Source organism: Notamacropus eugenii, chromosome 6, assembly GCF_028372415.1.
Source record: "Notamacropus eugenii isolate mMacEug1 chromosome 6, mMacEug1.pri_v2, whole genome shotgun sequence".
NCBI classification, from domain to species: domain Eukaryota; kingdom Metazoa; phylum Chordata; class Mammalia; order Diprotodontia; family Macropodidae; genus Notamacropus; species Notamacropus eugenii.
In genome coordinates, this window is record NC_092877.1 from 331317866 (window position 1) to 331334317 (window position 16452).

Consider the following 16452-nt stretch of genomic DNA (forward strand, 5'->3'; position numbering starts at 1 on the left):
AGGGCTCCCATGTTGGCAAAGTCACTAAACCCTCTTTGTACCTAAATTTATGGTACTTGGTGTGGGTTATGGTTTTAGGTTTTTGGTTCTGGTTTGTTTGGGCACCAACACTTTCACCCACAATGGCTCATACTTTCCCACCTCTGTGCCTTTGCTCATGCTGTTCCCTAGGGATGTCATCTCTCCCCCTATCCCTATGCCTTTTGCATTCAAACCTGTCCTTTCAAACCCAACTTAAGTGCCACCTCTCCCATGAAGTCCCCTGTGACTCTGCTGGTAACAGCTTTTCCTCCTCTCTAATCCCATGTCATTTAGCAGTTTGTTGTTCATCTCTTTTATGAACTTTGCTTGCGTTCTTGTATTTATGTTTATTGTATTGTTTTTATAGTTGTTTACGCATATGGTTTATTTCTTTATTATACTCTACACTCCAACAAGGGAAAAAATCCTCTTTTCAAAACTTTGTATTTCCCCAGTATTTAGAATAACACTCTGTACACAGTAGGTGCTTAATGAATGCTTACTGAATTAAAAAATGATGTTTTCTGAGACTGTAAAATATCATGTAAACATAAGTATGAGTAAATATTTTTGTGGCTACGTCAAAAAATTGGAAATTCTAATCTGGCATCCCTGCTTATTGTCAAATACACACAAAAAAGATGAAATCTGGTGGTTCTGAGAATCTGAACCAGTGTAAAGCGTTATTTTTTTTCTTTTTGGTCAGTTTGTCCAACTTGAACAACTTAAGTTCAGTAGTCCTTTTTATGTTCAGTACTCTTCTTGAAAGCTTATATTCAAAGCTTATATTCAAATGTAACTATAAAATTGGCTGATGAATACTAGTGAAAATAGCAACATTTTAAACTTGGGAGAATGTTCCAGGAAAGGCAGACTCTAAACCAGGAGTGGGGAGCCTGCATCGAAACCATACAAACAAGCCAGGAGTATGTACCCTTTTATTTATTTATATTAAAATTTTAACAGCTTCCATTTTGACAGCAGTAGAATCTAGTCTTCATGAGACAGGCTAATAACCTAATCTGTATATCTGAATTCTCCCTATTTTAGAGCATAGCAAAACCCCTCAACTCTGCTGCTTCCTGTTTATAAATGTTTTAGAACATCTACTTCTTTAAAAATGGGGCCATGCTTCATTTCTGGTTAGAGAAAGGTATTTCTCCCACTTAACACAGTCTCAGGAGGCTTGGTGATTAAGAAGGTGACAGAAGGGGCATAGAAACCTTTTCACTTATGTCAGGGTTGCTGGGGAGGGGCACCTGCTTTTTTTTCATACTTTTAGTGATTTCTTGAGACCTATCTGAATTTTAGGGCAATTTGCATGTTCTGATTCTTGTCAGTGAAAAGTACAATGGGAAATAGAAAGGCAAACAAAAAGGGAGTGTTTTGCCCTATTTCAAAAACATTCAGTGGGAGATGCTGATCATGTAGGAGGCATATTGTGTGCACTCCAAACTAGGGGGAAAGTGAATGGAATTATTTTCCTTATTGAAGGTGTTTTTACTCATCATTTTCAAGAACTGCTGTTGTTAAATTTAACCATGATGTGTCTTGGAGTTTGTATCATAGGTTTTTGTTGTTTTTTAACCTTGAGGTGATCTTTGGATTCTTTTAATTAGAACTTTGTTTTCTGTGTTAGAAGCACTGCTCAATTTTATTATTTTTTTCCATCATACTGTTTTTTTTTTTTTACTTATGCTCATCTGGGAAACTTTATGATCCTTAAATTGCCTCTATGTAGCCTATCTTCAAAATCAATATGTTTTGCTTGTATAAAGATCTTGTTTTCTAGTAATATTATTGTTTTTGCTTCTCTTCTTCCAGATTGTCCTTTACTTTTGTATATTTATATTCCCAGTAAGTTGTTCTCTTTTGTGTTTCTTTGGAGAGGCTCACCATCACCAATTATTTCTGCTGTGCGTGCCATAAACTTTGCTTTTATAATTCTCATTTCTCCTTTAAACCATTTAGGACCATCCTTTCATGGTTCTATGATCTCTTGGAGAATCCACAGGGTCTACTGCCTCATCAAATTTTCATTGATTCTTCTTTGTCTTGCAATATTTCTTTAGAGATGTTTGGACTCATTTAGCTGTTCTGGAGGCCATCTTTACCATTGTTTATATATTTTTCCTTGTTGATTTATCTGTTCCTGCTCAAGATTTTTAACTGAGTTTTCTTTCTTCTGAGATCTTTAGTAACTTTAGTCTTATCCCTTATATTCCTCTATTGTTCACTTTCTGACACCTCTTTCATGGTGATTCTCTAGGGCTGGACCTCAAAGCTATCCTAGTCCCCTCTCTTTCTGAAGGAATTTGTTTTGTTTTGTGCCAGCCTTAGGTGGATGCCAGTCCCCTTTCCCTCAGGCATGGTGCAGGCCCAACCTTTTTCTGGCAATCTGCTTCAGTTCCCTTTGTTCTTTAATTCTCTGATGAAGTGATGCTACAGTGTAGCTGCTGCCACTACAGACAGAGGATACCTCTGTACTAATACTGTCAGGAGGGAGGGCTGGACACCTTTGCTTGAGAAGGGTAGGTTAACAAGTCTCAATAGAAATTTGTAAGACCACCTTTGGAACCCTTCTATATGCCTGAATAAGATAAGAGTTAGTAATGTGACAGCTAGTGCAGAGGTATAATGGCCCAGAGCAAATGTAAGAGCTATAATGCTTTCCTGAAGGAGGGGAAAGAAATGGCAGTGATGCAAGTGATAGTGATGTCTGTACAGCAGGACCATGAAGTCTTGTGTTAGACCCAGTCAGAGAGGGTGATGCCACATGAACCCAGAGCATGACACTAGGCCCTAGAAGGTATGATAAAAGACCAAGTGAAGGGGGTCCTGGACTTCCACCCAGAAATTTCTTGTTCAAGGTTAGAACTGTGGGGGCTGGAATATCAGACCATGATATGGAGGAGCAAACCTAAACCTTGCCCTTTACTGGCACTGAGTCATGTGGACTGTGCAGGTCTAAAGGAGGGGTGGTACTTAACTCTCTGGTAACCCTAAGATCTTTCTCAGTTGAGAAGAGGTTTAGCCCTAGGTCCCTGGAGAAAGGCGGAACTCATGAGAGGGCAAAACTTTCTTGACTCTCTATTTTCTTGACTCTGGGATAAGTCTTTTCTGCTTCCTTTGATACATGTATTAAGTTTGTTTTATGTTCCATGCTATGTTCTTTGTTAATTCAGCACTGGCAAGAGCGTAATTAAATATCCCTCAGGGAGAAGCAGAAGTGAGCCAAATGTAGATGTTCCCAGGCTTACCCTGGATGGGGGCACAAGCCAAAGCATAACTGTTTTTTTTTTTAAGCCTCTAAAATCTCAACTTGAGACCAGAATTGTCTTCTTGTGGTTCTTGAGCCATAAATTTCCATGCTGTGGTGGAAGGGTCAGGAAACAGGGGTTCTAGTTCCACCCACCTCAGCTAACTGAGCAAGCTAACCTTGAGCAAATTTGAAAAATGAGGAATTTGAACAAAAGGATCTCTAAGATATCTTGAGAGGCTGTGTGGTGTAACATAAGGAGCACTGGATGGAGAGTCAGAGCGACCTCAGTTTGAATTCTGTTCCAGGCCATTAGATGTGATTTTGAGCAAATGTTTTCACCTGGGTTCTGCTGAGTCCTTGGGTAAACCACCTAACATATCTCAGCCACAGTCTTTTGTAAGATGGAATGATAGGACTTGAAATGCTTACGTCAGGGGTGGGGAACCTGTGACCCTGAGGCCACCTAGGTCCCTCTAGGTCCTCAAGTACAGTCCTTTGTCTGAAACTGAACTTCACAGAACAAATCCCTATAAAGTGCTTTTCCTCAGAACTATGCTTTGGGGGTAGGTCTCAGGTAGGAAACTTGTGGCTTTGAGGCCATCTAGGTCCTCAAGTTCGGCACTCTGACCAATCCAAACTTCACAGAACGAATCTCCTTAATAAAAGGATTTGTTCTATAATGTTTGATTTCAGTAGAAGGGCCACACTTGAGGACCTAGAGGGCCACATGTGGCCTTGAGGCCACAAATTCCTCACCCCTGACATACCCCCACAGGACAGGTCTGAGGAAAAGCACTTTGTAAGCCTTATGTCTTATTATTTTAAAAAATCATTTCTTGCTTCATTAGTCTCTTTGTCTTAGTTCCCTCCTGTGACAGTAAAAGCCCTGGCAAATGGCTCTAATACTCCCTGACCCTGAGCAGGTCACTTAAACTTCACTGTTCTCATTTGTAAAATGGATAAATATGTAAATGCATTATTAAATGCTTTCAGGACAATGTCCTATGGTGCGAGGAAGGTGCTTTGTAAGCCTTCAAGTGCTACTGAAATGTGGGTTACTAACATCAGCTCTGGAACGGGCCATATTCCTTTATTTTTTTGGGGGGGGGCGATCAGCCTGGGAGCTCATTAGCATAGGAAACTCCCAGTGAGTAAACTACCTCGACTAAAGTAGATTGGCACCTGTTTTGCGATTTATAATCTTACAGACTTGCCTGAGGCACTAAGAGGTTAAGTGAGGTAATGAGGCTTCTCATATCAACTTATTAACTAAAATAAGTAGAACAGTATTTATGCTGACAAAAAGTCTCTCTTCCTCACCAAAATAGTAAGAGATTGCCCGGTTCTTTTTGAATGGGGAGATAACAATCCACCCCTCCCTCCCTCCTCCCAAAAACCAACGCACCCAGGAACTGAAGATTTAAAACATAAAGAGGGGAAAGGAGATGAGACACTGACAACCACCAATTAGGGAAAGAATTATGAAAAGGGCTGAGAGCACAGAAGAGCCTCCCTCTTGAACACTGAAAAGGGGAGTATTTTTCCCCCTTCCTGAGGTCACATTTATTATCAATCATAATTTCTCACAGTTATTTAATTATAGATCATTTCTGAGTCACCTCTAATACACACTGGCAGTGTGAACCTAGGTAAATCATGTAACCGCTCAGTACTCTTTTAGCTGAAGTGACTATCTGAGCAGACAGAGGGAGTTTCCTCCATGGGAAGGTCCCTATACTAATGACAGTTCTCTAGTCTCACCCCAATTCATTTCTATAACGCCTTAGGTACTGCCGTAGACTTTCCTTACAAAAGCCCGGCGAGGTAGGTGGTGCAGTTTTACATGTGGGGAAACAAGTTAAATGAATTTCACTGGCTCACAGCTAATAACTGTCAGTCTTCAGCTTTGTAAACTGCCTCTCTGTCGGTGGCTCAGTTACCACTAGCTTGCTTCCCCACAGGACGTTCGGGAGGCCGTGGACCTGCGGGACTCTGAGCACCGCTGAGCCCAGGGAAACGCAGGAGGTACTTGGCGCTAGGGACTTAAAGCTGGAAGGAACTTTAAGAGGGGAGGGAATCTGACACATACAGCCAGGTAAGACAAGGGGGGGGGGAGGGCGGGGTCTGGGGGCTCTGGGACAAACTTTATTATCAATTCTTTTGTAGAGCAAAGAAGAGATAAGGGTAGGTGGTACTGTGCCAAGGGCAGTGGATTGCTGACTCAGAGAGACTCGGCTTCTATCCTAGCCTTGCCACTAACTCTCTGTGTGACCTTGGGCAAGTCTTTCTCCTTTCTTCCTCTGTAGGGCCTAAGATCTGTTACAGCTCCCACTTTCCCCTGGCAGCGTTCGGATGCCCAGTCCCATTCTTTGCCTGGCAGGCTCCGAGAGGTGACCGGAGGGCATGGCATCTGGTGCCTAAGAGAGGAGCGCAGGAGACTGGCAGCGATACTCCCAGCAGCCTGGCTCTAGGAGAACATCTAGCAAGTAGCAGCAGCGGCTTGCGGGGGCCACCGGCCAACCAGGCGGGTACAAACCTCCAGGCAGCACCGTAGAGCCGCCGCTTGCGGAGTAGAAAAGCGGCTGGGTGGAAGAGGCGGAGGGAGGTGGGACCCTGACTGAGGGGAGGAGGAGTCCGGCCCGATTGGCAGCCGTTCCCACCAACCCGCAGCGAGAGTGGAGAAGCGATGCACGGACTGAGGATAAAGCTTGTTGCAGCCACTCAGGGAGCGGGGAGTCGGGTAGCATCCTCCGGGGCTTCGCTTTCGTTCGGCGGAGGAGGCTGCCTTCTTACCGAGACCCCGTTGGTCAGGAGAGGCTAGCCCAGGCGGGGGAGGGGAGCTCGGTGCTCTGTCCCGGGGTTCTTCGCACAGAGGCGCGTCTGCATGGAACCCTAGTTGTCAGGCAGAGACTGCAGCGCGGCGTGGGCCGCCCGCGCTGCCCAGCCGGGCATCCTCCTGAGAATGGAAGAGGAAGCCGCCGCTGCTGAGGCACACTGTCTCCGGTCTCCGGCGCTCTCCGCCGTCGCTTCCTCCAGGAAGATGAGTAGCTTCCAGCCAAGGAAGGCGAGGGAGAGCCTGAACCACGCATTTCTCTGGGGGCTGCGGCCACTATAACCGTCACTGCCCAGCCTCACCAGCTCCCTGGCCCCTTGGGGCAGCGGGGGGAGCGCGCAGTGGGCTGCAGGAGCCCAATAAGAGTTGAGGGGCTGCCGCAGGCGTCCAGGACAGAGGAGCAGCGGGCACTTTTGGAAGCGCAGGGCAGGTCGCCGCGGCCCCCTTAAAGTTTGCCTTCCCGCTCCTTGGGGCGTCCGGCACGGATCGGAAACTCTTTCCAGCTCGGGACTGCCGCGGGTCGGCGAGTCCCCGGGCTGACCTGAAGGTGCGCGCCCACTCCGCAGAGTAGGAGGGAGGCGCGGACAGAAGCCAGCCGGCCCGCCGAGTTTGGATCCGAGGCTGCACTCCCAGGTGAGCCGGCGCAAAACAAAGAGGGGGTGGCCAGGGGCGGGGGCGGGAGTCGGGGTTCGGAGGGCTCGGGGTGGGCGAGGGTCGGAAGATAGCAGGCGCTGCCCGACTCCCTGGTGCCAACCTCTCCTTCCTCCCCTTGCCCCCTGCCACAGACGCTCCCCGGAGCCGCTGCCATGGGAGATACAGCGCCAGGAGCCGGGGAGCAGCCGCCGCCGCCGCCTGCAGCCTCCGCGACCCTGAGCCGGGGCTCGGGCCCCCGCCGCAGCCGCAGCCGCAGCCGCAGCCACCGCAGCCGGACCGCGTCGTCTCCGCCCAGGGAAAGGCCTCCGCGGGGCCGCCGGGCTGCGCAGCGCCTGGGATGAGCAACAGTTCGGCCCGCGCTCTGCCTCCGGGAAGGAGCCCCTGGCCCCCGGCGGCGGCGCCTCGGCCACCGCTGCTCCAGCTCCGGCCGCTGCCCCCAGGCGCCCCGGCTGCGGGCGGCTTCTCCCTCTTTCTTCCGTGGCCGAGGCGCCTGGGCCGGCGCTGGCCCGCCTCGCCGCTCGGCATGAAGGTGTTCCGCAGGAAAGCGCTGGTCCTGTGCGCCGGCTATGCGCTTCTGCTCCTGCTGACCATGCTCAACCTCCTGGACTATAAGTGGCACAAGGAGCCGCCGCAGCAGTGCCGCGGGGAGCCGCCCCCCGCCCGGCAGCCAGGCTCGCCCGCGCGCCCCGACCTCCGCTCCCTGTACCGCGCGCCCGCAGCCGCGCCGGCCCCGGGCAGCGCGGGACCCGGCCCGGGGGGCGGCGGCAACAGCAGCGGCCCCGGTGCCAGTTCGGGCCCTGGTGTGGGCCCCAGCAAGCGCCAGCTGGTCTACGTGTTCACCACGTGGCGCTCGGGCTCGTCCTTTTTCGGGGAGCTCTTCAACCAGAACCCCGAGGTGTTCTTCCTCTACGAGCCCGTGTGGCACGTGTGGCAGAAGCTGTACCCCGGCGACGCGGTGTCCCTGCAGGGCGCGGCGCGGGACATGCTGAGCGCCCTCTATCGCTGCGACCTCTCCGTCTTCCAGCTGTACAGCCCCGCGGGCAGCGGGGGGCGCAACCTGACGACGCTAGGCATCTTCGGGGCCGCCACCAACAAGGTGGTTTGCTCGTCGCCCCTGTGCCCGGCCTACCGCAAGGAGGTGGTGGGGCTGGTGGACGACCGCGTGTGCAAAAAGTGCCCGCCCCAGCGGCTGGCACGCTTCGAGGAAGAGTGCCGCAAGTACCGCACCCTCGTCATCAAGGGAGTGCGGGTCTTCGACGTGGCCGTGCTGGCCCCGCTGCTGAGGGACCCGGCCCTGGATCTCAAGGTCATCCACCTGGTGCGGGATCCTCGGGCCGTGGCCAGCTCCCGCATCCGCTCCCGCCACGGACTCATTCGGGAGAGCCTGCAGGTGGTGCGCAGCCGGGACCCGCGGGCGCACCGCATGCCCTTTCTCGAGGCGGCGGGGCACAAGCTGGGTGGGAAGAAGGAGGGGCTGGGGAGCGGCCCAGCTGACTACCACGCCCTGGGGGCTATGGAAGTCATCTGCAACAGCATGGCCAAGACCCTGCAGACGGCTCTGCAGCCCCCCGACTGGCTGCGGGGCCACTACTTGGTTGTGCGCTATGAGGACCTCGTGGGGGACCCGGTCAAGACGCTGCGGAGAGTGTACGACTTCGTGGGCCTCCTGGTGAGCCCGGAGATGGAGCAGTTTGCCTTGAACATGACCAGCGGCTCGGGCTCCTCCTCTAAGCCCTTCGTGGTGTCCGCTCGCAATGCCACCCAGGCGGCAAACGCCTGGAGGGCCGCCCTCACCTTCCAGCAGATCAAGCAGGTGGAGGAGTTCTGCTACCAGCCCATGGCGGTGCTGGGCTACGAGAGGGTCAACAGCCCCGAGGAGGTGAAAGACCTCAGCAAGACTCTGCTCCGGAAACCCCGGCTCTAAGACAGGGTAGAAGAGGGGAGACAAGACAGGGCTTCTCTCCTACGCAGAGAACCGGCCCCTCATCCCGCACCCCCCCCCCCCCCCCCCGCGCCCCCGGCCCCGACCTCCTCAAAACACTGTGGACACGGGAGGAGCATGGTGCGTAGTCCAAAGGACAGCCTAAAACCCCAATCGGGAAGACTCTTCTCTCTATATTATATAATATAAATAATTACACTCACACTTGTTATAAATGTTTTGAGTCATGGGGTTTCGAGGAACAGCTATAGCGGGTACATCCCAGAAGAGGCAAGACTTGAAAGAGTTGGCAAGTTTCCCTTCCCCTCCCCTCTCTTCCTTCCTTCCATGCCATCCCCTGCCTCCCCTTCCGTTCGGAAGTGGGATGTTGTTCGAGTTTTCAGCAACCAAAATCTTGTTTACAAACTTTCTGTGGTGTCTGTGGTCATGTAAATGAACAACTTGGATTTTGGAGAGGGAGTGGGGTGGGGTCTTAACCTGGGGAAGTCCAGGAGGGTCTGGAGGCCAGGGGAGAGGCAGAAATCACGGATCCATAAATCTGAAATGAACTTTTGTGGAAAAAGCGGTGGTTCAATGGGATTATTAATAAAGAAAATAATAAATGATATTCATTTTTTAATAACCGTTTTGGTTGCTTTGGAATGATCTGTGTTACTTGTTCAGTGCAGCTGCAAACCACACTTGCTTTCCTGGGTACCTGTCCCACGTGGGAAGCCAGATGGATTGGTGGGGGTGAGGAGGGGGAAAGGCAGCATTTGCTTGACTGACTCTTTCTTGCTCAGAGCTGGGAGTTAGTTTTTTATAAATAAATCAAGGCTTCTGTCAGGTTCCAGTTCCAGCGTTTGTACGCAAATTCAGTAATACTACCCACCCCACCCCATCCTTAAACCCCTAAAAAAAAAAGAGCAAATCAGTGGAAAAGTACAGCTTTTTCCTTCCTGGTTATGAATCTAAGAAGGAGAGTACAAATTCCTGTGATTTCTAAAAGAACCTGCTTTGGGCTATCACAGTGTTAAGATTTAATACCCCAAGGACTTATTTTCTATCTAGAGCTTGGTTCAGAATTTGGTCATTTGATATGATGGATGTGAAAAAAAGGATGTGATTGAAAAACAGAACACAACACGAGATCAGAGCAAAACCTAAAAGTTGGAGTGTTTGGAAACTGCCTGTATATGCATATATACACATATATATATGTATATGTATATATATGTACATATATATATGTGCTTTTTTTTCCTTTGTACCATGGAGGAGGTGTCCACTCTTAGCTGAGGGGTCACTGAGGAGCCTGGATCTGGAGTGTGTTTTTCCCTGGTTTTGACAGTCAACATAATTAGGCACAGGGAAGAAAGCAATGGAGTTGGATCGGAAAAGGATAAAGTTATTCAGCTTTTTCTTTTCCTTCCCATCTAAAGGAGTGTGTGTGCATGAATTTATCATGCATGACTTGTTTTGGTGCCAGTGGGATGTGTTACTTTCTTCACATTTAATCACAAAAAAAAGTATAAATTTGCCAAGGAAATGGTAGGCCACAGAATGAGGCTTTAGTCTGAACTTATTCAGTATTCAGTTTTCATCCTTCCATATTTTAAAATGAAAACATGGCTTAGTCTGTTTGAATTTTAAGAGTCTAGAATTTTACTTGGAGAAAAACATTGTATCTTTTCAGAGGGTAATAATGTAGCTCTTATTCTAACCCTATTTTGGGCTGATATATCCCTGCATAATATCAGGTTATGAAATTTGGCCATGTAATGGAGAAAGCAGACAGATTTGAGATATCTGATGTTAAATATAGTACAACTTCAATATCCTCCTACCCTGATTTCACTGTAATCTATTATGAGACCTCTGGAAGATAGCTTGGGCAGATTCTGTTAACTGTTGAGAATTTCTTTATAGGAAGAAAAAAGATAAAAGGAATAATGTTCTTGTGAAGATATTTATTTTAACACAGGGGTGACTATTAAGTGTATAATTGTAATGATGTGTGGAATCTAATCGTACCATTAAGGATTTCCAGATAAAGAAGCACAAAGGGGGAAATCAGGTATTTTCTCAGAAAGAATAAGAAAAAACAGTTGAGAAAAAAAAAACCCCGATGTAGAGAGAAAACATGATTATTTCTTAATTTGTCCAACAGCTAATGGCTTTATTTTTATTTTGCTAGATTGCATATAGAATGTTTTGATTCTTGATTTTTTATGGAAAGCAGCACCAGTAAATGCATTTGTGAGACTTTTAATTTAAAAACATTTTAAAATTAGATTAGCACATAATAAATAAGATGGATTGATATTTGATGACTGCAGATGACTGCATGATTTTAGGAGGGAATCAAGGGAACATCATTAAAGAGCAAATGCTTTTAATAAAAAAAGAAAGACTTCTCAGAAGCAAATTTTTGTGTTGTGGAGTCAAGGAATCTGACCTTACCATTTGATATACAAAAATTCATGTTTAGTTTTTCTTGAAAAGGATTTCTTCTTTTGAAAAAATATCTGAATCCCAATTATGACATTTCCACCAGGGAAATGGCTAAAAGCTTCAGTTTCATCAAAATACTATTCTAGTAATTTTGCATTTTATAACATCATGGGTACTAAAGTGGTCTATAGAAGACTGTGCCCCTTACTTGCTAAATAACTTTGTAACATAAACATCAATGGTCACCATACACCTCCAATATTTAAAAAAGTTATTTTCTTTTAAAAATATAACTTCAATGTTGTTCCCCCCCACCTTGTCTTATAACAGCTACCTTCAGACCTTTCTCTTCCTTATATATTTGTGATTTGAAAAGGTACATTGTCTCTCTTGGAGGTTTGTAGGTAGCTATGGACTAATGAAATGGAGTCTAAAACAATGGAATGGTTGCCTTCAACAAAGATTAAGTCAATCATTTCTAGGACATTCAACTCTCTTGGGGAGGGTTCAAAAAATTAACTGTCCTTAACTTACATTCCTATAGTGCTTCACAGTTAACAAGGCACTTTAACTCCATTTTCTCATTTGATTCTCACAACAGTTTCCTGGAGATAGGAACTACAGGTATTTTAAGCCCCATTCAATAGATGGAGAAACCAAAGTTTAGGAAGTTAAATGATGTGCCTAAGGTAACAACCAGTAATTGTCAGAGACAGATTTTGAACCCATGTTTATTCTGATTCCAGGTATTCTATCTTTCCATGGTTTTGTGGTACTAAAGTGATAGTAAATTCTAATAAAAATACCCATTCTGTTACAATGACTCTGAACTAGATTATTTTTTAAAATTTTTGCTTATTTTTAACATTCATGTAAAAAAATTTTTTTGAGTTCCAAATTCTCTCGCTCCTGCTTCTCCTACACCCATTATGAAGGCAAGCAATATATCAATTTTGAATGTATAGTCATGCAAGACATATTTCCATATCAGCAATGTTGAAAAAAAATACACAAGAAAAAGTAAGAAAAAAAAGAAAATGAAAAAATTCTGTATTCAGAGATCATCAGTTCTCTCCAGAGGTGGATACTCATGTTGGGTTCTTTAGGATGATCTTGGCTCATTGTATTGATCAGAGTAGCTAAGTCTTTCATGGTTGATCAGCATTACAATACTGCTATTATTATGTACAATGTTCTGGTTCTGCTCACTTCAATTGCATCAGTTCATAAAAGTCTTGAAATATATTGTCATAATTTAAAAATCTACTAGAGTAATGTCATTATTGCTTGGTGGAAATGTTTCTTAGTATAAATTATTACCATTATTTTAAAAGTTTTATAGATATAATTTAAAAATTCCATTGTCATTTTTCAAAGACTGTCTGCCTCTGCCTCCTTTCCCCCCTCCCACGCTGGCCCCCTTTCCACAACCATCTTCTGTTAACATATAAGCACATTTAAGCAAAATAATTCAGCACATTGATCAGGACTGGTAATATTTGGTAGATTCTGTACTTCTAATTCATGACCCCAGAGAGTCAGAGCTACCATCAGTATGGTACCATCACAACTGCTCACTGCATTGGTTAGAGATCCTAAATCATTCATTCACGGTTGTTTCTTCACATTTTCGTCATAATTGTTTTCCTAGTTTTGCTTCTTTTTCTCTGCATCAGTTTATATGAATTCTCCTATGTTTCTCTGAATTCTTAAATTTTGTCATTTTTGTGGCACAACAGTATTCAATTTATCATTTTCATTGCTTCCTCACCACCACCACCACCACCACCACCACCACTACCACCACCACCAATGCCGTCATTCCCATCCCCATCACTGACTAACATTTATATGGCATTTTAAGGTTAGCACATCCTCACAACAATACTAAAGTAGGTGCTCTTAAAGATGGGGAAACAGAGAGATTAAACCATTTGCTTAGTCACAGAGTTAAATAAGAGTCTGAGGCAGGATTTGAACTCAAGTCTCTGACTCCAAGTCTAGCTTACTATTTGCTGCAAATTTGTTCAGTAGTTCCTCAAATAGTAGTCACCCAAAGAATTAAGAGTTCTTTGTAACTGCAAAAATATTCGTGTGTGTGTGTGTGCGCATGATATCTATCTATCTCTATCTACATGTATGTGCATGCCTTTGTATACACACAGAGAGAGTTCCTTCACTTTTGTCTTCAAGTTTCTTCGTGTATATACTGGATCAAAGAGTATGCATTGTTTTATGTTTTTTTTTTTGTATAATTCCAAAATAATTTTCCAGAATGACTGGACTAATTAGCAACTCCACCAACAATTCATTAAGTATGTCTTTCTCTATATAGTTCCTCTACTTTTTGTCATTTTCTTAAGTCATCTTTGCCAATCTGTTAGATATGAAGTGAAACATCAGCATTTTCCAAATTTTAATTTCTCTTATTATTAGTAATTTGGAGTGTTTTTCATAGTCCTTGGTGACTTGCATTTCTTCCTTTGAAAACTACTCATATCTTCTGACCACTTATTATTAAGTCCTCCACATTAGAAAGAGCAATGGATTTGAAGCAGCAAGACCTAGGTTTAAGTATAATTCAATTACTACCTAGGCTACCTTGGGCAAATCATTTAACGTCTTCGAATCTTAGTTTTCTTATTTGTAAAGTGAGTGGGATGGACTAAATTATCAATAAGATCATTTCCAGCTCTAAATCCTATGCCCATAGAAAGACATATAATATCTGACAATACTTTTCGAGATTGTAATGAAAGGTCAATCAGAAAATATTAATTAAGAACAAGTGCCCTGGATTCATTACACCATAAGTTGAGAAAAGTTCTTTTCCACGGGGGCTGGTGTAGTAATCCCACTACTGGGTATCAGTAATGTAAGAAGGGAAGGTTTTAGAGGATAGTGCCTTTTTTGTGTCTTGTATCTAGTTCCTAATTCACTAGCACAGTAGGTACTTAATAAATATTTATTAATAGTTAAATTATTGGCAGCAAGGGGGTGGAGCAAAGCCAGAATGAAATATCCAGCACACCACAATATTAGCAGGAGAACATTTTGTGGTATCGGAATATTCTCAATAAAATAGATTGTCATCAACTGGGAAAGAGCTAAACAAATGGTAGTATCTGAGTGTAATGGAATATTACTATGCCTGATGAGGAATGCAGAGAAACCAGGGAAGATTTATATGAACTGATACAGAGTGAAGTTAGAGCCAGGAAAACAATTATATGTAATTTACGGCAATGTAAGTGGAAAGAACAAGAAAATGAAATGGAAACGTGTGTAGTTTGAGTGACCAAGGTTGGTCCCAGAGAAGGGTAGAGAAAATGAATCTCACTTCATTGCAGAAGTAAGGGATGTGGGTATAGAATATGCCATATACTTTATGACATAGCTAGGGTGTTGATGTCACTAAATTGTGTTTCCCCCTCTCTTTTAAAATCTTTATTGTAAGGGATAACTTTCTGGGAGGGCATGTTGGGAAGAGAGTTATGTTCAGAAATGAACAGATGCAAAAACAAGGTATTAACATATAAAGCAAAAAATATATAAAGTATTTTTTGAAAAAAAATTAGGAATATAAGAAAGTTCTAGAAATGGGGGCCATTTGTATGAACTGCTGCATCATAAAATAAGCAGAACCTAAAAAACAATGTATATGTAACTAAAGGACTGTGAATGAAAAGATCCATACAACAAAGCTAGACTCTGAGACATCGAAAAACCAGTGATGGTCCTGGGAAATAGAGAATGAAATATATATTCCTCTTCATGGCAGAAAGGTAAGGGTACTATTGTGGTAGAATCTTATATACATTGTGAGATCAGTCACTCCACCTGGTGATTTCACTTACTCATCTTTCTTTATTACAAGGGTGGGTTCTATTGGGGGTGGAAATGTGGCAAGGAGTCTTTTTTCCAGAAATAACCATAATGGAAAGATAAAATATATTTTAAATATTTAGGGGTTGAGATGTAATCTTCTGGCAATGAAATTACCTGCATGAGTTCTAGGTGTTCCTGTACCTGGGTTGATACTATTACTGCTACTAATAAATTGTATGACTTTGGTCAAGTCAGTTCCTCTCTCTAAGCCTCAGTTTTCCCATCTGTAAAATGAGGGGGCTAGAATGGATGTCCCAAAAGTTGTTTTCAAGTCTGGAAAGAGATTATATAAATTTTCCACAGAGGAAACTTGATTTTAAAGGTTTTCTCAAGGGCATTAAGTCCAAGAGTAATTAAACTGGAAAGTGTACCCACACAGAGAACTCTATCCAAACCAAGCCTACAGAGCCAACAATGTGCCTTCGACATTTGTTTATGACTTTTGATGTTGTAAATGAACTCATCAGTCATGAGAGAGGAGGACAGTGACCTGGGATGGAGCCAAAAGAGGAGTGGACACTTCACATGGAGCCTGGTGTGTTGTATATACTGAGCAAGGTGAAGGTCTGGGCCACTATATCTCCATCCTGACCCCTGGCAGCCCAGTCCTGAGTTTCTGTGGAACACAGTATCTACTGTTGCCAAGTGAGCTGTTGTTGTTTCGTGACTAACTGAGGTTCAGGAGAGACCATTAAATTAATGTTCTCTGGGCGATGAAGTTAAGACTATTTGCAAAATTCAGTCTGTAGACATGACTTCAAAATAACAAAAAAGTGAGAAAAAATTACTTTTCTATTGTTACTACAGACTTAAAAAGTAAAGGTAGCATTACTTCTGCCTTGTTGGATGGTGTGGTACAGATTGTAGCTCCAGATCTTAGCCCAGCAATCCTGTTTAGTACATTTTTAGGCCTCATAAGATGAAGCTGTCAGTTATAAAAGATGATATGACAGTTGTATGATGGGAACCAGTGTTGCCCATAGAACAAGTTCAAAGTGACAAACACAATTTTAGGAATGACTTTCTATTTGTGACTGGGGCAGGGTGTGTCTTCAGAGGGTAAGTGGCTGGTCTACTAATCCTCTGTGCCGTCAACCTGCAAGAAAAGGCTTTGCATATCTGTCAAAGATCAGAGCTAAGGAAAAAAATTATTAAAAATTTTTTTCCTTTTCCAAGACTATTTACTCCTACTTTTTACAGTCAGGCACACTATTTGGCTACAAGGTTCTGGTACAAGTGTTTAATAATTAAGCTTATGCCACTTGACTTTTATTACATCTTATGTAATTCTTCACACTCTTAATCATATTCTTCTAGAGAAATTGTTAAATTCTGCATAACAACTCATGCTAGCAAAATGGAAAATGTTATGAGGTGATTTTATATTTTTATGGGGGAAGTGAGGTATTGTATATAAAC

The 16452-nt window shown here is 44.3% G+C and overlaps 1 protein-coding gene across 1 annotated transcript; it reads left to right on the forward strand.

The window, feature by feature from the left end:
- The first annotated feature begins 5747 nt into the window (after positions 1-5747).
- CHST2 (carbohydrate sulfotransferase 2) lies at positions 5748-12411 on the forward strand. The gene is made up of 2 exons (XM_072618219.1): positions 5748-6749; positions 6902-12411. Exon 2 carries the CDS (start codon positions 7108-7110, stop codon positions 8692-8694), a length of 1587 nt encoding a protein of 528 aa, XP_072474320.1. The 5' UTR covers positions 5748-6749; positions 6902-7107; the 3' UTR covers positions 8695-12411.
- Positions 12412-16452: the final 4041 nt, after the last annotated feature.

Coding starts and splice junctions, on each gene's coding strand:
- CHST2 (XM_072618219.1), top strand. CDS start 7,108: ATGAGCAACAGTTCGGCCCGCGCTCTGCCTCCGGGAAGGAGCCCCTGG.